The sequence below is a fragment of the Triticum aestivum genome, chromosome 7B (assembly GCF_018294505.1).
Source record: "Triticum aestivum cultivar Chinese Spring chromosome 7B, IWGSC CS RefSeq v2.1, whole genome shotgun sequence".
Classification (NCBI taxonomy): domain Eukaryota; kingdom Viridiplantae; phylum Streptophyta; class Magnoliopsida; order Poales; family Poaceae; genus Triticum; species Triticum aestivum.
In genome coordinates this window covers 290482826-290508484 of record NC_057813.1, presented here as the reverse complement: position 1 = coordinate 290508484, position 25659 = coordinate 290482826, and the positions used below count along the sequence as shown (strand labels likewise).

Here is a 25659-nt window from a genome sequence, read left to right as displayed (position 1 = left end):
AATATAGCATATTCAACACATATTACCAATAGTCATGAACACATATGTATCCAACACTTGTTACCAATAGTAGCAAGTTCATCCGTACATATACATAGTTTCATCAATATTACACAGTTTCATCCATAGGTAGCAAGTTTCACAAGGTCAAAACAAAAACTAAATACAAGCACTCCATCAACCCAAGCTTCCGTGATCTTAAGCAAATCTGTAAAATGGGAAAGAAGAAAGTTAGAAGAAGAAGACTAGAAGAAGAAGATTATTATGATGCAACTAAAATGTGAAGATTATTATGATGCAACTTATATCTGTAAAATAGGTCATTTTGGAGCTAAGTATGGTTATTATGTCATTTTTGAGCTAGCTAAGCATACTAAGTCATTTTGGTGTAAAACATGCTAAGGTCATCCTAGAGCTAAGTAAGTTTATTATGTCATTTTGGAGCTATCTAAGCATGTGAAGTCATTTAGGAGCTAAAATATGTCCTTTCTTAAGCATATTATGTCATTTTAGAGTTAGCTAAGCATATTAAGTCATTTTGGAGGAAAAAAATGCTAAGTATAGGTCATTTTAGAGCTATCCTAGGTTAAATATGTCATTTTGGAGCTAATTAAGCTTATTATGTCATTTTGGAGCTAGCTAAGAATGTGAAGTCATTTAGGAGCTAAACTATGTCATTGCTTAAGCATATTATGTCATTTTAGAGCTAGTTAAGCATATTAACTAATTTTGGAGGAAAAGATTCTAAGTATAGGTCATTTTGAAGCTAGCTAAGCATATTAAGTCATTTTGGAGGAAAAAATGCTAAGTATAGGTCATTTTAGAGCTATCGTAGGTTAAATAGGTCATTTTGGAGCTAATTAAGCTTATTATGTAATTTTTGAGCTAGCTAAGCATATTAAGTCATTTTGGAGGAAAAAAAGCTAAGTATAGGTCATTTTAGAGCTAGCCTAGGTTGAATAGGTCATTTTGAAGCTAAGTAAGGTTATTATGTCATTTTGGAGCTAGCTAAGCATATGAAGTCATTTAGGAGCTAAAATATGTCATTTCTTAAGCATACTATATCATTTTAGAGCTAGCTAAGCATATTAAGTCATTTTGGAGGAAAAGATGCTAGGTATAGGTCATTTTAGAGCTATCCTAGGTTAAATAGGTCAGTTTTAAGCTAGCTAAGCATATTAAGTCATTTTGGAGGAAAAAAATGCTAAGTATAGGTCATTTTAGAGCTATCCTAGGTTAAATATGTCATTTTGGAGCTAATTAAGCTTATTATGTCATTTTGGAGCTAGCTAAGCATGTGAAGTCATTTAGGAGCTAAACTATGTCTTTTCTTAAGCATATTATGTCATTTTAGAGCTAGTTAAGCATATTAACTAATTTTGGAGGAAAAGATTCTAAGTATAGGTCATTTTGAAGCTAGCTAAGCATATTAAGTCATTTTGGAGGAAAAAATGCTAAGTATAGGTCATTTTAGAGCTATCCTAGGTTAAATAGGTCATTTTGGAGCTAATTAAGCTTATTATGTAATTTTTGAGCTAGCTAAGCATATTAAGTCATTTTGGAGGAAAAAATGCTAAGTATAGGTCATTTTAGAGCTAGCCAAGGTTGAATAGGTCATTTTGAAGCTAAGTAAGGTTATTATGTCATTTTGGAGCTAGCTAAGCATATGAAGTCATTTAGGACCTAAAATATGTCATTTCTTAAGCATATTATATCATTTTAGAGCTAGCTAAGCATATTAAGTCATTTTGGAGGAAAAGATGCTAAGTATAGGTCATTTTAGAGCTATCCTAGGTTAAATATGACATTTTTAAGCTAGCTAAGCATATTAAGTCATTTTGGAGGAAAAATGCTAAGTATAGGTCATTTTAGAGCTATCCTAGGTTAAATATGTCATTTTGGAGCTAATTAAGCTTATTATGTCATTTTTGAGCTAGCTAAGCATATTGAGTCATTTTGGAGGAAAAAATGCTAAGTATATGATTATGTCGCTAGTATCCATATGGTAGAGAACCCGGGCCGACATGACTAGTCATAGAACCAAGGTGGCATAAACGTACAGGGACATGCATACATGACCCAGCAATGCACGTGTCGGTCATTAGCGAGTGCAAACAAGTCGTAGCAAGATACAAGGACTTCGGTGATACACCGCGTGACATTTCCCCATAGGGACAGACACAGGAGCAAAGAAGGACACATGCCGGTCAATCCATGTGTTCCGGAGCAGTAGCGAACTACCATGGCTCAGTGGAAGCACTAGGAGGCATTTCCCTGTATGGAAGGCTACCAAAGGCACACGACTAGGTGTCAAATCCCACACATACAATGCATTTCAAACATACACACATTATGCATGATATGTGTAGATACAACATGGCATCACAACAAAACTCTATTAAGCAAAACACTTGGGACACGCTGATGATCGACACCTCCCAGCAGTCCATCTTGTCCGCGCACCATCTCGGAGGCACCTAAGTTAACCAAGAGAAATTTGAGCGCTACGCCTATGAATCAAATCAAGGAAACTAAGTACAAGGCCTTAAGAATAGGTAATTACCTTCATGTACTTCTCCTTACTCAGATACTTGTCACGGCACTTCTCTTTTCTCCTCCTAATACCAGTCTGTGCTAAGTAGTCTAACAGCCTGCGTTCGAGCCTCGTGCTGAAAGTTTCCAAGTAGGCGCCTGCACTCGGCGTCGATAACCCGAGCCACGGCCTCCTCGTGTCCCTCAGCACACCTGTAGAAGTTCTGCAATCAAACAAGAAAACACGGATTAGAAGGTCTACAATCAAACAAGAAAACACATGTAGAAGGTATGCAATCAAAGAAGAAAACACAACGTAAATGGCAAAGGAGAAATTACCCAAAACGTGGCGATCACAATGTCAGCCACCGTGTCGCACTCGACATCGCCGACCCTATGCTCCGGCGGGGCCGGGGCAGCCAAGTAGTGCTCCCAGGTCATTCCTAGCTCTGGAACCCGGCCCTCACCGGGCAACATGACCCACCCCGGGAAGCACTGGCGACAAATCACACCAAGCACAGTGTTGGGCCTGCGGACACCATCTTCGTGTGTCCAAGAACTGCAGTATGACAAGGCCAACGCATTAGATATTCGAAGAAACGTCAAGGCAAAAGGTTAAAAACACTTACTTCTCCCCGTTAGGCGCAATCAACCACCTCTGGTCGGGGGTCGCCAGGGTGGGCGGGAGCTTTGTACGACCACGCTGGTAGACTTTGCGCCCCTCAACCCACTCACCCTCGCTATAGCTATCAGGACTATAGTCTCCACCCTGAACACAACCATGTGCACTCGACTCCGTCCAGTCCTCCCATGGGCTCAGCTCCGACTCAGCGTGACCCCGTCTGAGCTCTGGAGTCTCGTGGGGCGAAGACTCGGCAGCCCGAGGCTCGGCGGCCCGAGGCTCGTCGTCGGCCCGAGGCTCGTCGGCCGTAGGCGTGTCTGCCATAGACGGGTCCACCTCAGATGGCTCGATCTCAGACGGAGCAGCCCTGTGGTCGGGTGACTCAGCTGGGGGTGGCAGCAAGGAAGGCGTAGCAGCCTTCCTACCTCTCCCGACGCCACATCCACCTCTAGCAGCCTTCTCCTTCTTCTTACCACCCCGACCTCTCCCGGCCGAAGAAGAAGCGACCGTCGCTGGACTCTGCAAACTGAGATCTAGCGCTCTCTGGAGGCTATGGGGGGAATGGAACTACCCCTCCCACCACGCACCGAGGTAGGAGCCCCAGAGCGCTCTCGATTTGCGCCCACCATCTGTCAACACCTGGAATGACAAAGAGTAAACGAAATTAGTACAACATAAAAAATGAATACCTGACATGAATAATAATATGTATATAAATTCATTTTAGAGGAATAAATGCTAAGTATAGCTCATTTTAGAGCCATCCTAGGTTAAAGTCAGTTTTGAGCTAATTAAGGTTGTTATGTCATTTTTGAGCTAGCTAAGCATACAAATTCATTTTGGAGGAATAAATGCTAAGTATAGCTCATTTTAGAGCTAGCTAGGTTAAAACTTGAACTAATTAATAATATATATGTATATAATAATAATGGAATACCTGACATGAACTATAATATTAATCTTCATCGTTGTCGGTGTACTAGAGTAGGGGTACCCTAGTATCCCGACTTGTGCACAGGCAGTTGCAGCACCCTGCGGCAAGGCTTGCCGGGTGACCGCCAAGGTCCTCCGTGGTTCCTTTGGAGCCATTCAAGAACAAAGTATTTAAGACAAGGCCCCGGCAAGAGGAGCTTGCCGGGAAGGCCAACCAAGGCATTTCAAGGAACTTGCCGCGACGCGCCGCGCGTCCCGGCAAGGCCCGGTGAGCGACAAGCTTCCGGACCCGACAAGACAACGGCCGCGGCAAGGCGCTTGCCGCGGCAGGCTACCACTCTGTACCCACGCTCCAGCACATCCACCAACGTGTCGCCCTGGGGGCCTTTCCAGGCGCGCGTGGCGAGAGGCTGTGCAGCCAGCGGTGCGCGGTGGCATGCGAAGCTGACAAGACTGCCATCGTGGCGAGCGGTGGCGCCCCTGACGGTCCCTTTTTACACTGTTTGGGCGACGCAGACGGGCATTCAATGCCTTTGTCCCCTACCGTCAGGGTTAGGTAGGATGCACTGTGCAGGTGGTTGTACCAACCGCAACCCCTTTTCCACTTTTACCCTTCTCTGCGTTGCCACCTGTCGGTGACCCCTTGAGCATATAAAAGGAGGCCCATGCGCAACGTAAGGGGGGTTCGCTTCAGTGGGGAACCAGAGAACACTCACGCTCGGCCTCGTGTGTACTGTAGCACTCAGCGCACTCGAGCAAGAACACAATAAAATCAGACAAGCAGCAGTAGGAGTATTATCTCTCCGGAGAGCTCCGAAGCTGGGTAAACTGCTCGTGTGCCTCACCTCGATCTGCTCTTTGTGCGACCTCCGCCCCCCGCCGAACCGAAAGGGGCTCGGTCCGCCGGCCCCATAGGTGTTCGTGGATCAGTTTCCCCGACATCTTTATCGCGCCAGGTAGGGGGCGTCGAGGTTGTGTGAACCTGATCCGGCGTCCACACGAGCTAGATCTTCATTATCTTCATCGACATGCCACCGAAGAAGAAGACTTCGGCGGAAGCTGCTCCGTCCACATCACTTCCACCACCACTGGAGCAAATGGGTGGTGGAGTGGACGCCGGCGGAAGAACGGACGTTGACGAGGAAGCTTACGATGCTGCCAGGTCCAAGGACAAGGCTGCACAGACCTCAGTGTCCGTACATGTTCCTCGCCCATCTCAGGAGGCACAGGACCGACAGCGTCAAGGTACTCGCAGTACCATACGTTTGTTGGGCCAAGATCGAGCTGGTGGATCTCGGGGTGCTCAAGACCAGCATGCACGCCAACATGCTGGCACGAGCGAGACATGGTCGCCTGGACGGGATGCTGCTCCTTCTAACATAGTTAGAAGTCCGAGCATATCCCGCTCCTCGCACCGTTCGCCACTGCCGCCCACCACTGCAGCAGAAGCTTTGGCGCGAGCTCAACTGCTCCTGGATTACCCTCCAGCGGAAGACAAGATCAACCAATGGAGGGCCACCATTCAGAGTCTCATCGGCTTTGCCAACAGCGACACTCCGCGGCAGCCAAGTGCATCACGGCCATGGCAGGACTGCCAGGCACGAGCCGGTGGCGACGAAACCGGTGGGGGTGCGACCACCATGCACTCTCCATCCCGAAGGCCAAGATCGCCGACTCATCGGATCCACCTCGACAGCGACTCCACCGCATCATCAGATCCACGAGCTCGTCGCGATCAGCGCCAAGTTCTTCACGAACGACAGCAAGAAGACGCTCGTACTCGCATCGAGCACCGGAGAGAAGCGCGACGTCAATCCGACAAGCGCGATGGGCCCTCTGTTGACGTGCATGCGCCAAGGGAACCAGGCGACTTGCCATATGTGGTAGGTTGCCCTGCGTTCACTCGTGAGCTGCGGCAAGTCCAGTGGCCCAGTACAAAGAATTTCAAGCCAGATGTACCAGAGAAGTACGACAGCAAGTCGCATCCGTCGGAGTTCCTCAGCATCTACACCATCGCGGTGCAAGCTGCTGGGGGGCGGGACGACAAGATCCTTGCCAACTACTTCCCGTTGGTGCTCAAGCCCAATGTCAGATCCTGGCTCATGCACTTGCCGGACAACTCCATATCCTCCTGGGAAGATCTATGCCATCAGTTTTTCGGCGCCTTTACAGGCGGCCACAAGCCTCATGGCCAAGAGAGTGACCTTCATCTGCTCGCCCAGAAGGAAGGAGAGCCCCTGCGCAAGTACATTCAGAGATTCAGCCGTGTACAGCACAACATCCCAGATGTCCACCCTGCTGCGGTAATCAGCGCGTTCCATCAAAACGTGCGAAACCGCAGGATGCAGGAGGAGATGGCGATGTGCAAGATCCGAGATGTCAGTGAGCTATATGCCCTGGCCGACAAGTGTGCACGTGCTGAAGAAGGGAGGAAACTCCCCGGAGAGAATACAGGAGCAACAGGATCTGATAGTGAGGAGACTGCCCCGGCAAGGAAGAACCGGCGGCGGAACAACAGGAAGAAGAGAGGCAAAGAGGTGCTGGTCGTTGAGCAGTCCGGCAAGAAGCCCAAAGCTGGTAGCTCCGGCAAGGAGGTTGCCGCAGATGTGGCGATCGCCGACAAGCAGGACGGCACCAACAAGCAATACTGCAATATCCACCGCACCAAGGGCCATGACCTCTAGAGCTGTAAGAAGGTCGAGCAGCTTGTTGAGCAGCAAAAGGCTGAATACGAGCGGCACGACAAGGAGAAAGCCCAGGAAGGTGCTGGAGGAGCTAGCAAGAAACATCCCGGCCGAGGAGGACGCCGCGGCAAGGCCAAGCAGCGGCAAGGAGACAGACCTCCCCGCGGCCGCGACAAGGATGAAGATGACAACGACGATGAAGATATGGATGAAGATGAGACCGATGAGCAGGAGTTCCAGAAAGCCACAGAGTTCCTGTGCGTTGACGGTGGTGCTTCTCTGCATACTTCACACCGCCAGCTCAAGCAGTGGGTGCGGGAAGTCAATGCAGCAGAACCACCCATCGAGTCACGCAAGCCTCTGAAATGGTCCAGCACGCCTATCATCTTTGATATTGAGGACCACCCTGATCGCATAACTACGGTCGGGTGCTTGCCGATGTTGGTTTCACCAACTATTCGCAACCTCAAGGTCACCAAGATGCTAGTTGACGGCGGGGCCGGCTTGAACCTGATCTCCTCCGCGGTGCTCCATAAACTCCAGATCCCTGATAGCGAGCTCGAAGAGACCGGCACGTTCCAAGGAATCAATCCGGGGAGGAGCAAGCCGAAGGGAAAAATCACATTGCCAGTAACATTTGGCAGCGAGTTGAACTTCAAAACTGAGAGGATCACTTTTGACGTTGCTGACTTTCCATTGCCTTACAATGGGATACTTGGCCGTCCAGCACTCGCCAAGTTCATGGCAGCCTTTCACTATGCATACAATGTACTGAAGATGCCAGGCCCGATAAGTGTCATCTCCGTCCCTGGCGACAAGAAGGATGCCCTTATCTGCGCCGACAAGATCTACCGGAAGCAGCAGCCACAACAGATCGCAAGTCACTTGCCGCTGAAGCTCCCGGGGCGAAGAAGAAGACCAAGTCCGGCAAGAGCTCTGATGCCCACTCCGGCAAGCACACCTCTTCGGAGTGCTGCGCTACCGTCGAGGACGCACCATCGAGATCCACCGGCAAGTGTAAGAAGACAATGGGAGCTCCACCAGAAACCAAGAAGGTGTCCGCCAAGGAGGACGGCACTGGTGGTACCTTCACCATCAGCGCCACTCTCGACCCTAAATAGGAAAGCGCGCTCGTTGCTTTCCTGCGGGCGAACGTCGACGTGTTTGCATGGCAACCGTCTGACATCCCCGGTGTTCCCAGGAAAGTAATCGAGCACCATCTTGCCGTTTGTCCTCATGCGCGACCCGTCAGGCAGAAAGTCAGGAAACAGGCATTGGAGCGCCAAGAATTCATTGCAGAAGAAATCAAGAAATTGGAAGCAGCAGGCCTTGTCAGAGGAGTGCCCCATCCTACGTGGTTGGCCAATCCTGTAGTCGTGCGTAAGGCAAACGGGAAATGGAGGCTTTGTATTGACTTTACCGATGTTAATAAAGCTTGCCCCAAAGACCCATTTCCCTTGCCGCGCATCGACCAGATTGTTGACTCCACGGCCGGATGTGACTTGCTTTCATTTCTTGATGCGTACTCAGGATATCATCAGATCTTCATGGCAGAAGAGGATGAGGAGAAGACCGCATTCATCACCCCATGTGGCACATACTATTTCGTACGGATGCCCTTCGGTTTAAAGAATGCTGGTTCAACATTTGCAAGGGTAGTCCATGACGCTTTTGAACCGCAAATGCACAGAAATGTGGAAGCCTACATGGATGACATAGTGGTCAAGAGCAAGGGCAAAGCAACTCTGGTTCAAGATTTAGACGAAACCTTTGCAAATCTGCGCAAGATCAACCTCAAGCTTAACCCCGAGAAGTGTGTGTTTGGAGTCCCTTCCGGCAAGCTTCTCGGGTTCTTCGTGTCTCAGCGGGGAATTGAAGCCAATCCCGACAAGATCAAGGCCATTGAGCAGATTGAAGCACCAAAGCGCGTCAAGGATGTACGAAGACTTGCCGGTTGCGTAGCTGCTCTCAGTAGGTTTAACTCTAGGTCTGCTGAGCGCGCCCTGCCATTTTTCAAAATTTTGAAAAAGCCAGGTCCAATGAAATGGACTCCGGAGGTGGAGGCTGCGCTGCAGGACTTGAAGAGATACCTGTCCTCCACTCCAACACTTGTCGCACCTAAACCACAAGAGAAGTTGTTGTTGTATATAGCGGCAACCAATCAAGTGGTTAGTGTTGCGTTAGTGGCGGAGAGGGAGGCGGATGATGAGCCAGAAACCACGGCAGGTGCATCCAGCGACAAGCAAGGGACTTCACCGGCAAGCTCTGGTCCCGATAAGGATGGATCTACGCAGGAGCATGAGAAGATGCAGAAGAGAATGGTGCAGCGCCCAGTTTACTTTGTCAGTTCCCTTCTGCAGGGGGCTAGATCAAGGTACTCTGGTGTGCAGAAATTGCTTTTCGGCCTCCTCATGGCCTCGAGAAAGCTGCGCCATTACTTCCAAGCACATGAGATCACAGTCGTCACTCGTTTTCCGCTGAAGAGGATACTGCAAAATCCCGAAGCAACAGGCAGGATTGTCGAGTGGGCACTGGAACTGTCGAGCTTTGGCCTCAAGTTTGAGAGCACTTCAACTATCCAAAGCAGAGCATTGGCAGAATTCATAGCAGAATGGACGCCAACACCAGATGAAGAGATTCCAGAAACGAGCATCCCCGTCAAGGAAGCAAGCAAAGAGTGGCTGATGTACTTTGATGGTGCCTTCTCGCTGCAAGGCGCTGGTGCGGGCGTGCTACTTGTGGCACCCACCGGAGAGCACCTCAAGTACGTAATCCAGATGCACTTTCCCAAGGAGCAAGCAACGAACAATACTGCAGAGTATGAAGGATTGCTTGCCGGTCTCAAGATCGCAGCAGACCTTGGGATCAAGAAGCTCATTGTCAGGGGTGACTCACAACTTGTCGTCCGCCAAGTGAACAAGAATTACCAGAGTCCGTTAATGGAAGCTTATGTTGATGAAGTGAGAAAGCTAGAAGAGCACTTTGACGGTCTGCAGATGGAACATGTTCCAATAGCTCAGAACGACATTGCCGATGTCCCGTCAAAGTGCGCCGCACTGAAGTTACCTGTGGAACCAGGGATCTTTGTGCACAAGCTGACTCAACCATCCGTAACGCCATCAACTGGACAGAGCAAGAAGAGGAAGTTGATTTCTGGTGACTATTTTCCGGCAGAGCTCCCCGAAGCCGCCACCAAGAAGGTCCTCAAGATCAACACCAAAGATGTTGAGGAGCAGTCTGCTCCGGCAAGCCATGGGGTTTGTTCCGTTGAAGCAGACGCTCCCGGCAAGCTTTGCTCCGGCAAACTTGCCGGGGGACATCAAGCTCCGGCAGAGCCGCAGGTTCTTGCCGTAGAAGCGGATGTTCCCACAGCAGCAGATGTGCCTTTAGTCCTTGTTGTCGAGCCGCAAGCTCCAGCATGGGCACATCAGATTGTTCATTTCCTTCAGACAGGAGAACTTCCCAAAGAACAAGAAGAAGCGGAAAGAGTAGCCCGGCAGTCAAGTATGTACCAGTTTGTCGACAACACACTGTACAGAAGGAGACTCAACGGGGTGAAATTGAAGTGTATTCACCAGGAGGACGGACAGGAGCTGTTGGCAGAGATACATGGAGGCATATGTGGTCACCACATTGGCGCAAGAGCACTTGCCGGCAAAGCGTTTCGGCAAGGTTTCTTTTGGCCGACAGCCCTCCAGGATGCAACTGCACAAGTAACCAAGTGTGAAGCGTGCCAGTTCCATTCCAAGCAGATACACCAGCCAGCTCAAGCTCTTCAGACGATCCCTTTATCTTGGCCATTTTCAGTCTGGGGGCTCGACATCCTTGGCCCCTTTCCCCGAGCTGTCGGGAGCTTTGAGTACTTGTACATTGCAATCGACAAGTTCACAAAGTGGCCGGAAGTGGAACTAGTGAGGAAGGTGACAGCACAGTCAGCAGTCAAGTTCTTCAGGTCGATTGTTTGCCATTTCGGGATCCCTAACAGGATCATCACCGACAATGGCACGCAATTCACGAGCCGCACCTTCATGCAGTACGTCCAAGATCTTGGCGCCAAGGTCTGCTTCGCCTCTGTTGCTCATCCGAGAAGCAACGGTCAAGCAGAGAGGGCAAATGCTGAAGTGCTGCGCGAGCTCAAGACCAGAACTTTCGACAGGCTGCACAAGTGTGGAAAGAACTGGTTTGAGGAGCTGCCGGTGGTTCTTTAGTCGATCAGGACGACGCCAAATCGAGCCACTGGCCAGACACCTTTCGCTCTAGTCTATGGAGCAGAGGCAGTTCTCCCCACGGAACTTGTATACGGATCACCTCGAGTGCTCGCTTATGATGAGCTTGAGCAAGAGCAGCTGCGACAAGATGACGCGCTGCTCCTTGAGGAGGACCGTCTTCAGGCTGCTGTACGAGCTGCTCGGTACCAGCAAGCTTTGCGCCGCTACCATAGCCGCAAAGTTAAAGCCAGAAGTTTCAAGGAAGGCGACCTTGTTCTTCGGCGCGTTCAGTCCGCCAAGAAATCCAACAAGTTGACGCCGAAGTGGGAAGGCCCTTATCGGGTGAAACGAGTCACTAGGCCTGGCGCTGTCCGCCTTGAGACCGAAGATGGCATTCCGGTGAGCAACTCCTGGAACATTGAGCATCTTCATAAGTTTTACCCGTAGGGCGCGGTTGCCGGAACCTGTTCCGGCAACCACCTTTTGTACAAGTCTTGCCGATGTTGCATGTAATCCTTTGTATAAAGCCGGGCGCAGATCCCGTGCATAAGTAAAGCTCATGTGCTCCACACATCTTGTCAATTTCATGCATTATATTGTTCCTTACATGCGTTATCTGACACTTTGTGCAGCACCTACCCCCGGTAAGCAATAACAAGCCGAAAGGCTCCATATCTTTTTTTTCTCTTCTTTCTTTTTTTCAACAATGGAAAGGAAGGTTCCCTCGCACACAAGTTTGCCGGGAGGGAAAGGAGAAGATAATGGTGTGGACCAGGCATCGTTTAAGGAAGTTTCGCCTTGTCGGGAAGCAAACGACAGAAAAGCTAAGTTGCCAAAGTTTGAGCAATTAGTTTTAATTTTTTAAGTTATCTTCCTCGAACGACCGTGCTTTGTATGGAAAACCTGTGCGCGGAGGAACCAACTCGTAGCTAGTTGCACCCTTACTTTGTTTCGAGTCCGCTCAACAACTTAAGTGTGCTGCAGCTAGTCGCGACAAGGTTTCTTGTTGGAAGCGGCACCGCCAGCAGGCTGCTGACGTCCCGCACTCAGCGCTCGCGGCTCGGGTGCCTGCGCCGACAAGTTCCCTAAAAGCGTAGGGTAAAAACATAGAAAGGAAGGAATCTAGTAAAGGAAATAACATGTCGCGGCTCTAATAGATGTTCTCGTAACATGACCAGCAGCGACAAAGAGAAAGAGAAAACGGGCGGCCTAATCTATGCAATCGCCCTCAACCCTCTTGATCTCGCTCACCTTGTCCACAATGGGTGCGACAAGGGCCTTGAGCGCATCCAGATCAGCGTCCGGCGGCAAGGATTTGAGGACATTGGTGAGGTTGAGGCCTGGATTGCGGAAGGCCACCTTCATCAGCACCTTCTGGAGAGCCCCCGCGCAAATCCTGCGCAACTCGTAGGCCAGCTGCTTTGGGATCCTCCCCCGGAGTCGCTGGAGGGCCGTCACCACGCCTTTGAAGAACAGGCTGAGCTTGGCGCTGGGTTGGAGATGCTCGTCGGAGGGATACCCAAAATCCTCCATCCCCAGCTGTGCCAGCTCCCCGTCGATGGCTGCGGCAGCATCCACAAGACCTTTAGTCCAATGCTCCACTGTCTCGCTGAAGGCGTTGTGGGCGGCAGCAGCACTCGCCAGCAGCGCCTCGTCGACCTTGATCTTCTCCGACAAGGCCACCTCCCGCTCCCTGGCGCCGTCCAGCGTCTGAGTCAAAGTGGCCAACTTCAACTCGAGATCCGCATTGGAATCCTTGGCGGCGTTGAGCTCCTTGCTCCTCTCAGCGAGAAGGCCCTGCAGTTCACCATGAGCGGCAGCATCCTTCTCACGCTCACTTTTGAGCGCGGCAAGCTCCTCGCCACTCGCCCTGAGATCTGCTTCCAGCTGCCCCACCTTTGTTTCCAGCTCCTTCTTGGCGGCCTCGGCAGCTGCGGCAGCATCCTTTGCTTCCTTGAGCGCCCCGCCAATTGCTTGCTCCCGCGCGACAAGCTCCTCCTCGTGGCTGTCAAGGTTCACCTTGCGCTGCACCAACTCTCCTTCTTGCGCAAATAGATTCTCGGCGACAAGCCGTTGCTTCTCTTCAACTTCAGCCTTCTCGAGGAGGAAGGCTTTCCGCTCCTCGAGAAGTTGCTCCCGCTCCTCCGCCAGAGACCGGAGCGCCTCCTGCCTGAGACCCCAAAGCTCCTCTGCGCGCTTCTCAATATCTACCCCCGCCTTCGCGACAAGCGCCTCTCGGGACGCCAGTTTGGCTTGGCGGGCGCGGTAAAGAGACAGCAGCTTGAGCAGCAGCCGCTCCTCCTCAGGCTCGTCACTGCTGCTGCTTGGCGCGTCGACAAGCGCTAGCCCAGCGCAGGCGAGCACCTCTTCGTCGAAGATTTCTCCTTCGACCGGCGCCCTGGAGCTCGACGCCCAGGGGAGCTTGATGAAGACGCCATCGCCGGCCTTCAAGTAGGCACCGGGCTGGGGCTCTTCGGAGCCTGGCGCTGCGGCAACGGCAGAGGGATCAGCGGTCGGTGCAGCGCCTGACGCTCCTGCGGCCTCGGGGCCATCAGTGCGATCGCCAGATTCCTCGCCAGCTTCCGCGGTGGCAGCCTTGGAGGCCTCTTCGCCAGCGGGATCATCGGCGCCGGCCTCTTCTTCGGTGGCGGCGGCGTCGTCATTGTTGCCGCGTGCGTTCTCCTCACTGGCGGCCTCGGTTTCCATTGGCTCTGTGGCAGGTGGATCTGACGACCGAAGAAGGGAGAGAAGTCAAGCGAATATTCAAAAAGAAAATCAGAAGAAGAAGAACCCAAGGGAAGTTTTCAAGCAAAACGGGTACCTGTGCTGGGATCTGCAGTCGTGGTCTCCACCATCGGAGGATCACTGGCGCTGTCCCCCGCCGGAGAACTGCCCCTTGCCGGAGAATTCTCCCTTGCCGGAGAATTCTCCCTTGCCGGGGAACGCTCCCTTGCCGGGGAATTCTCCCTCGGCGGCATAGTCGAAGCAGATAGCGCTTCGGGAGCGGCCTACGGGCCCTCCTGGTGAGGCTGCTCTGCTCCTACACGAACCAATAGACAGATATCAGCAAAAGAAGAGCACCCACGCACGCCTGAAAGCAGGAAGTAAACTATGTACTTACGTGGTGGGCTGCGCTAGGGGCTGCTTTGAGAAATGATTGCCGGGTCCGACAAGGTGGTCTCGGACATGTCCTCTGCCGTCGTGGCGGGGTCGTCCTCGATGACAATCACCGGAGCCTTGGCTCTCTTTGCCGCTCTCTGGGCCAGAGTCCTGAAAAGGCATGAGTTCAGAGTACGGCAAATCAGATACAAGACAAAGACAACAAAGATCGAAGGATTATAAATACAACAAGGGGATCTTACTCTTCTTCTTTGTCGTCGGAGCTGAGCGCGGAGAGATCGAAGTCCGGCTCACCTCCGGTGCGGCGAGGCGGAGGAGTAGGCTCCCTTGCCCGCTTGGCAGGAGCAGGCGCGGTGGACCGGGAAGATCCCGCTCCGGTTGCCGCAGCGGCGTGAGGTGCTCCCGCGGCAACAGTGCTTGCCGCGGTCGAGCGCGTCGTGCGCTGCGACGGCTGTTGACTCGTCTGCCGCCCTGCCACGTCCCCGGCCCTGCGGAGACGCCTTCTTGGTGGGGCTGGGGGCTCCGCATGCAGTGAGCTGGCTGAAGGTGGGGAGGAGAAAGAGCCGATCTGCAACGGGTCGCCCGCGCCCTCGGCGGGCTTGCTCGGCTCATCTTCAGGCCCGGCAAGCCCTTCCTCGCTGGCAAACTCCTCGCGCTCGGCAAGACTTGCCGCCTCCACTGCCTCAGCCTCCTCCAAGGTGAATCCAAACTCACCCGCGGCAGCAGCTGCCGCCGCCTCTTCCAGCCTGGTGGCGATGCGCTGCATCTCCGCATCGGTGGTGTCACGGGTGAGGCTCTTCTGTTCGTCAGTGCGGACCGGCACTTCGACCAAGCCGTCAAAGAAATCTCGCACGACATCGTCGGCGGGCTCTTGCCAGGTCGGGACGATTCCGCGTGAGTCGCACAACGGCATCATCGCGCGGATGCGGTCGAGTGAAGAATTGTTGCACAGCGGAACGACACTCCGCGGCAACATAAATGGGTGCTGAGGGTCGCGCTTGAACAGCTCCAGAAGCATTGCGTCCAATTCCTAGACCGTGAAGTTGAAATTGAGGCCCGGGCGCAGCCTCATGATATCCGCCGAGTTTTGGAACTCCCAGGCTGGTCTCCTCCTCTCCTGCAGGGGGGCGATGCGGCAGCGAAGAAAGTCTGCGCCAACTGCGCCTACAGTGAGCCCGGCAAGCCTGAGGCGAAGGATCCGGGTGACGGCAATCTTTAGCCTGTCGTCCTCCGGGGCCACATTGCTCCAATCATTGCCGCGCACTACTGGGGCTTGGCGCAAGGCAGTGAAAGGCTGCGGGTTCTCCTCGACGATCCAACACCACTCTGCCCTCCACTCTTCCCATTTGCTGCGGAGCTCTCCCTCCAGATAGGCGTCCTTCTTGCCAGTTCTCAAGATCCAAGCGATTCCTCTGGCAAGGGGCTCTCCTCTCTTGACCCGGGGCATGAAGAAGGGGCTCTCCTCTCTTGACCCTCCACATTTGGGTGGACTCCGACAAAGTTTTCGCACAGATGTGCGAAAACTGCCATGGTCAAAACGGCATTGGGGGTGAAGTCAAGGAGGCGGAACCCGTAGGTGTTCATGATGTCACAGAAGAATTCAGAAAAGGGCGGGCAGAGCCCACAGTAGAAGAACAGCGCGAAGAAGGGGTACCCGTTCGGAGCTAATCTCGAAGCGGTGGCCGGGAGTACCTTCGTGCGCGGATGCGCTCGCGTCTCCATCGACTAGAAGAGGTAGTAGTACTCCCTCATCTCTTTTGCGTCAAGTTGAGGGGGGAAGACGGCCTGCTCCTTCCGCAGCGCCGCGAGCCACAGCGCCACGACCGATTTCACGCCCTTCCCCTTGTCGGCTTTCGGAGCCATGGCGGAGGTGGCGAGGGAGATCGACGGCGTCGGTGGCATCGGTGGCAATGAGGGGCGGAGCGCTGCTCTCTTTCGGCTTTGAGAAGAAGGAGGGGAGTGGCGGAGATTTACGAGAATGGAGTAGCAACCGGCAAAGTGGGTGAACTGCCCCTGTTTCCCCTGCTTATAAAGAGGGAGGGGGCGGACGTTTCGCCCTTCCGAATAAAGAAACCACCCACGATCTCTCCCACGATGCCGCATTCAACGTGTGTTGTTCGAAGAGGGTGCGGTGGATACGGAGCAAGATTCGGCATAACCCAGGACGCGTGTGCCCGTGCCCTGTTTTGGGCCTGGCCCAACAACGCTCGGCATCGTGTGTGGCCCAGGCTCGGGGGCTCCTGTCGGTGTACTAGAGTAGGGGTACCCTAGTATCCCGAACTTGTGCATAGGCAGTTGCAGCACCCCGCGGCAAGGCTTGCCGGGTGACCGCCAAGGTCCTCCGTGGTTCCTTTGGAGCCATTCAAGAACAAAGTATTTAAGCTCAAGAGACAAGGCCCCGGCAAGAGGAGCTTGCCGGGAAGGCCAACCAAGGCATTTCAAGGAACTTGCCGCGACGCGCCGCGCGTCCTGGCAAGGCCCGGTGAGCGACAAGCTTCCGGACCCGACAAGACAACGGCCGCGGCAAGGCGCTTGCTGCGGCAGGCTACCACTCTGTACCCACGCTCCAGCACATCCACCAACGTGTCGCCCTGGGGGCCTTTCCAGGCGCGCGTGGCGAGAGGCTGTGCAGCCAGCAGTGCGCGGTGGCATGCGAAGCTGACAAGACTGCCATCATGGCGAGCGGTGGCGCCCCCGACGGTCCCTTTTTACACTGTTTGGGCGACGCAGACGGGCATTCAATGCCTTTGTCCCATGCCATTAGGGTTAGGTAGGATGCACTGTGCAGGTGGTTGTACCAACCGCAACCCCTTTTCCACTTTTACCCTTCTCTGCGTTGCCACCTGTCGGTGACCCCTTGAGCATATAAAAGGAGGCCCATGCGTAACGTAAGGGGGGTTCACTTTGGTGGGGAACCAGAGAACACTCACGCTCGGCCTCGTGTGTACTGTAGCACTCAACGCACTCGAGCAAGAACACAATACAATCAGACAAGCAGCAGTAGGAGTATTATCTCTCCGGAGAGCTCCGAAGCTGGGTAAACTGCTCGTGTGCCTCGCCTCAATCTGCTCTTCATGCGACCTCCGCCCCCCGCCGAACCGAAAGGGGCTCGGTCCGCCGGCCCCATAGGTATTCGTGGATCTGTTTCCCCGACAATCGTCATCATTAATAAATGCATCATCATCGTCTATATATTCTTCGGGGTCAATAAATGCATCATCCTCATCACTATCAGTAATGATGTGCTCATCATCATCATCATCAATAAATTCATCAACATCTGGAAGGCCTCCTGCATGTAATCGGTCAAGCATTGACAGGTCATCCGCAGCAGTAACCTCTTCTTGTTCCGTCTCTTCTTGTTCCTGCTCAGGCTCGGATTCACTGCCGTTGTCTACTTGAATGTTATGAGGTGAGCGGTTCTTGAAACGTTTTTTGGAAAGACGTGTTTCTTGGAACAATTCTCCTTCATATGTGTCTGTATTAACGTGAGGTTCGTAATCCTCTTCATTGGGGGGAGGTGGTCTAACACATGGCGGCACTTCATAAACGACATCCCAACCTTCGAGATTTGGATCACTTTGGCAGGCCCATGGTAGATAGAAAACTTGGGTTGCGTGTTGAGCCGTAATATAGACATCGGGAACATCCAAATGGGTACTTTGTTTGATTTCGACTAGCCCTAGATGTTCATGGGTCCTTCTACTCTCTTTCGGCTGGAACCAATGACATTTGAAGACTACGACGTTCGGTGGGTTTGCACCATAGAATAGAAGTCCATAAATTGCTTCAACTCTTCCATAATACTCGGTATCTCCTTCGCCGATAGTGGAGACACAACAATTTGTAGACTTTCGGTCGGCCATAGATAGCTCTTTGCCATAGGTACGAAAGTGATACCCGTTGATGTCATATTTGTCAAATGAATGGACCTTATAGTCAAAACCATTAGCGACTTGTCTCAATTCGGCGTCCATAGACTCTGAACTAGCCTACAAGTTTAATATGAAAGGGTTGTGGCATTAGCCAGAAATTAGAAGAAGAAATGAAATGGTCTAATGGAAATTACCGTTTGTTTGAACCAAGAGATGAAACCAGGATAGCCGCCTCCATGCATTGCCAGAAGCTCATACTCTTCGACAGAATCCTTTTGGATAACCGCTCCATACGAGAATTTGGCGACGTATCGACTGTATCAAATATCCAGGAATAAGAGCAGTTCAAATGAAGTAGAGGTTGCAAAACAATGTACCGAGAACTTACTTGATGTATGGCCGCACTTCTGTTAGATTGTTCAAGATATACAACGTAATGGTCCGCCTTTCGTCGTTGTCCAACAACAAGGGAGTATAAGCACCGGCTGGTGCAAGCTTCCCTTTGAATAGGCTGAGGTTGGATCCACCCTTTTTAGGGTCGCCAACATTGTACCGAGGCTTCGGATTATGCAAATGACGATTTTTCGCTTTGTAGTGTGCTGTCACAAAGTCTGCCGCCTCCTCAGTAATGAATGCCTCGGCCATCGATGCTTCAATTCGACGTTTATTTTTACATTTTGCTCGAAGCGTCTTCTGCATCCTCTCAGTTGCGTAGCACCAACGATTCTGCACGGCCCCCCCAATCGTGCCTCGGTCGGGAGATGCAAAATCAAATGCTGCATTGGATTAAAGAAGCCAGGTGGAAAGATCTTCTCCAACTTGCAGATCAACTCCGGTGCCAACTCTTCCATTTCTTCTAGCAAGCCAGGCGATAATTCTTTCGCACATAGAACATGGAAGAAATAGCTCAGCTCTGCCAGTACTAGCCATTCATCCTCAGGGATAAAGCCACGCAACATCACCGGCATTGCCCGCTCAAGCCATATGTGCCAATCATGACTCTTGAGACCAAATATTTTCAATTTTTCAAGGCTCGCTGCCCTCTTTAGATTCGATGCATACCCATCGGGGAACATCAACTCCTTTTTCACCCACAGGAGTATTTTCCTTATAACCGGCCTTCCAAGATTGAACCATGACTTTGGCTTCGCCCAGTTATTCTTTCCTTTTGGTTGTTTCATGTTTTGTAGCGGTCTATCACATAGAGCCTCCTGATCGACTCTAGCCTTAGGATTATCCTTCGTTTTCCCCTCTATGCCGAACAATGTACCAAAGAGGGCCTCGCCGACATTCTTTTCAGTGTGCATCACGTTGATGTTGTGTGGGCAAAGGAGGTCTTTGAAGTACGGCAGATCCCACAAGCATGTCTTGTGGGTCCAGGCGTGTTCCGTATTATACCCCTTGAAATACCCTGGACGCTCTGGATCCGGCTCGAGAGTGTTTAACTGATCCAGGGTCTGTTGGCCTGTCAATGCAGGTGGTGCAGAGTTTTTGACATCTCTACCTTTGATGAAGTTCTTCTTGTCTTTTATGAACTTATAGTGAGGATCCAGGAACTGTCTATGCATGTCGAAGCAAGAATACTTGCCACCCGCCTGCAGCTGACGAAACTCAAGAGCTGCCTTGCATGTGGGGCACGGGAACCTTCCATGCACACACCAGCCAACGAATAGCGCATACACCGGCAAGTCATGCATCGAGTACATGTACCACACACGCATTAGGAAGTTTTTTTTGTAGCGGCGTCGTATGTCTTGATCCCATTATCCCAAGCTTCTTGCAGTTCATCCTTAAGCGGCTGCATGTACACATTCATATTCTTCCCCGGATAGTTGGGCCCCGAAATTATCAACATCAGGAAAATGTTCTTTCTTTGCATAATCTGTCCGGGGGGGAGATTGAGTGGAATGAAAAATACAGGCCAACAACTGTATTGGGCTGCCATCATACCAAACACATTGAACCCATCCGTGCTGACGGCTACTCGAGGATTCCTTGGATCTGCCGCTTTTTCATCATGCAATGCATCGAAGTGTTTCCATGCAACACCATCCGATGTGTGTACCATCATCAGATTCCCATCTGCATCCCGTTCGGTTCTTTTTCCCAATTTGTGCCATGTCATCTGTCTGGCCGTCTCTTCGACCATGAATAGACATTGAAGTCTTGGTATGATTGGCATATACCGAAGAACGTTAATGGGGATTTTGGTCTGACTCTTCTCACCCATACCGTTGTCTACCTCAACATACCTGGAAGACTTGCAAATGGGACAATAGTTCAAGTACGCATACTGGAGCCTAAATAAGGCACATCCATTCTCACAGGCATCTATCTTCTCATAGGGCATCTTAAGTACACGGAGGATTTTGTCCGACTAGTACAGGTTTGCAGGCATTATATGGCCTTTGGGTAGAAAGCATCCAAATAGTGTCACTATCGCGTCATAGCATTCTCTGCCCAAGTTGAATTGAGCCTTCAGAGCCATTACTTGTGCGATGGCATCCAGCTGACAAAGCTTGGTGTGCTCATGGAGAGGACGCTTCGAAGACTCCAACATATCATTGAAGGCCTTTGCAGATTCCTCCATCTCATCATCCAAATCCCGAGCATCATCAAAGTCTTGCACCATGTCTTCCATCCCGGTACCATGCTCGTCGGTGCGACGACGGCCCTCCTCAGCTCTGGAACATTGGGCAGACTCACCATGAAATGTCCACATCGTATAACCGGGCGTAAAACCCCACTTCTGCAGGTGTTTGATCATTTCAAACTCTGACATCTTACGATAGTTGTCACACTCGAAACAGGGGCACCAGGTTGTTTTCTATCCATTTGCAAATGCGGCTCTGATAAAACCCTTGGTTTTTGTCATCCATTCAGGGGTCATGTCTTTCTGACTAGGGTTACCGGTGTACATCCACGCACGATCACTCATCTTGCCTAGCTACTGGACACACAAGAAATACATACATAACTCAGCAAACCATATTCATCAGTTAATAGAGTTTCTCAGTTTTATTACGTCCATGCAACCTAGACGCTAATAGTTAAAGATAGGTCCTAATCCCACCCGAGTATGTGTAGATTGGGTTCGTTTTCCCATGCTCTGCTCCGGATCCGACACAAAATTTTGGCAGCACCTCCCCGCTGTTCTCCTAATACACGTCTCGGCAACAAGCAGAGAGGACGTGTACCCGGAGAACAACAGAGAGGCACTGACGAAATTTTGCATCGGATCCAGAGCAGAGCATATGGGAAAACGAACCCAATCTACACATACTTGGGCTATCCATGGATAACGTTGGACAATTCGAAAGAATTACGGTTATAAATATGCAAATGAATGCATATTTATAGATGTAACCCTTTCGAACGGGAGACGCATAGTGGTCACACATACTGATGATTGAATACACCTATAGCTAGCAAGTTTCATCGGCATGAAGACTGGAACAGAGCAAATGAAGGGGGATAGGAGGAGATGTCATTTGTTCTCACCCACGAACGCAGGGGCGGAGCTCTCGAATGCACGGGAAGGTCGTTGAACACCAGACCCTCACAGCGATGAAACAACTGCACATTTAAATCCACCCGATCAACGCAAATATATATGATGTTTTTCATAACAAAATTGGAAAATATATGACCTAACTCATAATTCACAAATAAATAGGGAGTGTCTATTTAGTACTTGATTGTTTTCCAATTCGGTATCATTCACATTTCCTGAGAAATAAATAGAGGACACTTGTATGTCCAAAAAAAACCACACCGGCGACTGTATGCTTTCTATTTCTAAAAAATGGGTCGGGCTAGACTGTCACCCGGTTTCAACTAAACCTAAACCACAAATACCATGGACCATGGCGAACAACTTCCCATTAGCTTGCGGCCCACCAAACAGCCAAACATTGAGGCAAATCCCAGGAAGATCACCAGGTCAGAAACACTTCTACTTACTATATAGTAATAAAATCTTTTGATCACATACAGAATAGGCATACGAGTTACGAGAGACTCGACGCGCCGATTATCTTAGTTGGGGCAGTCAGTCGTATCGTATGTATGATCAAGCATGCATGCCGAGGCATGTGATCAAACAAAAACAAAAACATTTCCCAATGCAGTGCAGAACCTTGTAACTAGTGCAGGGATCATGTCTCTAGCTACCAGTTTCAGAAAACAGCAGACTGAATGTTATCTTATCACCTAGTACCTACTAAAATTAAGGAAGGAAGTAACAACTAATTAATGGAGGTGTGATGTGTGTTGCTATAAATAAATCACCTATATATTAAATGAACCAATTCATTCAGTTTATATATACAAGGTTCCTAATGCACGTACTACTTACTTATGAGGATTTCATCCCTGATTTTGGATCATGTGACTGCCGGCCTATACAACCCACAACTGTTTGCATCCATGAATCCTGCAACTGGCCTGGAACTTGGTGTCCGGGATTTCAGAGATGCTGGAAAATTCGCACTAAAAAACCTGAAATCCAGGCCAAAGCCTCGCTAAATCCCCTAAAATAAACTGCCCCCTGAACGGATGGACAGAGAAAAGCACCTCACATCCGGATCCAAACCAAGTCCATCACGGAAACGTAGAACTGGTGCGGCATTCATAGTCCTCGCAGCACAGCACCGACAGGAAACCAGATCCCCGTCGCACTCGAAAACAGCATGGGGCGGAGCACGCGATGGCACTCGGAACTTGCTCACGGATTCCAAAAGAAGTACATATGACCCCCTGAGGTTTCACAAACCGGCCACTCCACCCCATGAAGTCCAAAACCAGTTACTTAACCCCCTAACCTTTTCAATACCATTTAAACGACCCCCTAAGCATGATTAGAGTGGTTTTAGCAGGTTGTTTTGCCTGCATGCCATGGGAAGCTGTTAGGTTGGCTAGGTGGATGGCTTGAAGGGAACTGGCGCTGGAGATTTCCCCCTGTGTCGCGCAACCGCTGCTGCCTCGTTTGTCAACCATACTCAAGTTCAGCTGGTGGTGCCCAGGACCACAACTGCCATGGCTCGCCCGAGCAGCTAAAGCTTGTTGGAATTTCAGTTCAACGCCCAGGGTCACTGCTGTCATGACACTTCGGAGAAACTCAAGATCGTTGCAAAGTTTAGACTGAATGTATTTTGTTTCCAGACTAGGCCTCCTGCTATGCATATGGAAGATTTACAGAGACAAATGCAGCTTCATTTTGGTTATTTTTTTATCTGATGGTATACTGTTTTGATTCAGTCCACACCACCGGAGCACAAGGTAATCAGGCTTGGATGAGAGCCGCAAGATTAAATTGCATTGAAAAACTGATTCGTGATGCACTTTAAATCATTCTTTAATTTTATATTTCTTTGCAGAAAGTTAAATTGTCATTTCTGAGTAATCGATAATCAGTGGTGTTTTTGTTCAAGTATGATTAAGTCAAAATGTTTGTTCGGATGCAAGTATACTCGGGATCAAATTGTCCAGAAACATTTTCCCCATGCTATCTAGTAGAGAATCCATAGTAAAAATTTACAATCAACATTTGGGAACTAGAACGCCAGCACAAACTACAGAGCAAATCCTTATCTTCTGAAAGTAGAAGCAACTCATCCATCTCAGAAATACTCCCTGCTGATCTCCGTCTTCAGAAGACCAAAACAGCGCCCCTAATGTTGGAATCTATCGGAGCCCCAACATGGCGCGCCAATCGACCAACCTGTTAGCGCCCCTAACACAACCGAACCAAATCGAACCGCGCGCCGTGCTCCAGGGTTGCTCATGGATTTCAACCGGCCGAAACACGCACAAATTGAGGAAACGTACCAGGGCACCGTGGCAGGGAGGGCCGCGGGAAGGGGGCGGCGCCATGGCCTGGCTTGGTGGATGGGAGGGCTGCGGGAAGGGGGCACGCCGCGGTGGCCGGGAGGGCCGCGGTGGCCGGGGGCGGCGCCGCGCCTGGAACGGTGGAGGGACGGGCGCAGGGGCGGGATGTGGTGGCGGGGAGGGGCGGGGAGGGCTGCGGTGGCGGGGAGGGGCGGGCCGGCGGCGGTGCTGGGCGGTGGCGGGCCGGCGGCGGTGCTGCACGTCGTCCGACGGCTGGGGCGCGCAGCTGCGGTGGTGGGTGTTTTTTAGGCAAGGTGGTGGGGTGGGTGAGGTGGGTAGAGAGAGAGGGGTGGGGCCGGGCTGGGAGAGAGAGAGAGAGGGGTGGGGCCGGGCTGGGAGAGAGGGGAGGAGAATTTTTTTTAGAAGAAGAGGCCTCTTTGCCATCAGCCAGCGGATGGCAAAGGCCCATATCTTTGCCATTAGCCAGCGGCTGGCAGATGGCAAAGAGGTGGGGCTACTGGCCGTTACAGCGCCGTTATCCATTGGGCCCCCACCCACTTCTTTGCCATCTGTCAACAAACGGAAAAGATTCTTTGCCATCTGCTGGCAGATGGCAAAGAGGTGGGTTGATAGGCCGCTACAGCACTGGACCCCTACCCACCTCTTTGCCATCTGCTGGCAGATGGCAAAGATTATTTGCCATCCACTAGCAGATGGCAAAGAATTGGCTGATGGCAACCATGTTCTTTGCCGTCTGTCAGTTCTTTGCCATCTGTTTTTTATAAGCAGATGGTAAAGACGTTCTTTGCCATCAGCTGGCAGATGGCAAAGAGCTGGCTGATGGCAAATTCCCAGTTTCCAGTAGTGAGGGTTTCGTCGTTGGAGCAGCTCCAGTGAGTTGTACGACGGCGAGACTGAAACAAGACAAGAGAGACAACATTAACCTGAGTGGAAATCTAATAGCATCTCCAATAGATGACGTAAAATACATAACCACGAAGTGTTAGATGTAAAATACATCAGCCGCTCATCTATGAACTTAACTGCCAAAACTGAATTTAACTGTCGAAATTGAATTTAACTGTTGAAACTAAATTTTGCTGTCGAAACTGAATTTTACTGTCGAAACCAAACGCACTAGTAGCAGAAAAGCAGTAGTAGTAGCAACGCCCGGAGCAGCAGCACGTGCGAGAGTCGGGGCAGCTGGTCGTGTAGCAGCATCTCGGGTAGCAGCTGCAGGGGCTCGAGCAAGAGCAATATCTGCTGCTCGTGCAGCAACAATGCATGCAAGAGTAGAGCAGGAACGCAAGAAAGAGCAAGAGCGAGAGCAACAATGCAAGCAAGAGCGAGAGCAGCAACGCAAGCAAGAGCAAGAGCGAGAGCAGCAGCGCGAGCAAGAGCAAGAGCAAGAGCAAACCAGGCAGGGGATTGAGAGCAAGAGTAGAGTAGCAGTGCGAGCGAGAGCCAAAGCAGCAGCAGCTCCTACCGATGTGGACTCGCCGCCGAGGGATCGACGCCATGGAGGATGTGGCCGGCGACGCCGCCGTGGATGGAGCCGTGCCATGTTGGCTCAGGACCGACCATCGATAACACCGTGAGATTGAATCAAGAAGAAAATGCGGTGATTAGTGTAGAACCTCTTTCGTGGCGCATATTAGGCCTCAGCTTCATCTGAGGAATCAGTGATGATGTTGCTCTTCCAGTGGTGCAGGTGAAGACGGTGGTGTGGGAATGGAGGTGGAGAGAAAGATGAGGGGAACATCGGGGCAACTCCTTGGGGGTGGAGGACGGGGTGGCTGAACCGATGCGGTGGATGAGGGACGTCGAGGTGTTGCTATGGATGACATCGTCGGGGA

The 25659-nt window shown here is 51.2% G+C and overlaps 1 protein-coding gene across 2 annotated transcripts; it reads right to left on the bottom strand.

Moving 5' to 3' along the window:
* Nucleotides 1-2066: 2066 nt before the first annotated feature.
* Nucleotides 2067-23727, bottom strand: LOC123160385 (uncharacterized). Of its 2 annotated transcripts, none has more exons than XM_044578208.1 (5): nucleotides 21476-23727; nucleotides 3162-3793; nucleotides 2872-3091; nucleotides 2564-2756; nucleotides 2067-2477 (listed from the first exon to the last, which is right to left on the bottom strand). In XM_044578208.1, the coding sequence occupies exons 2-4, from the start codon at nucleotides 3476-3478 to the stop codon at nucleotides 2619-2621; spliced, it is 675 nt and encodes a 224-aa protein (XP_044434143.1). In that variant the 5' UTR covers nucleotides 3479-3793; nucleotides 21476-23727; the 3' UTR covers nucleotides 2067-2477; nucleotides 2564-2618. The 2 variants fall into 2 exon arrangements, with proteins under 2 accessions (XP_044434143.1, XP_044434141.1); XM_044578206.1 differs by lacking the exon at nucleotides 21476-23727 and adding an exon at nucleotides 4092-4326.
* Between the last annotated feature and the right edge of the window lie 1932 nt (nucleotides 23728-25659).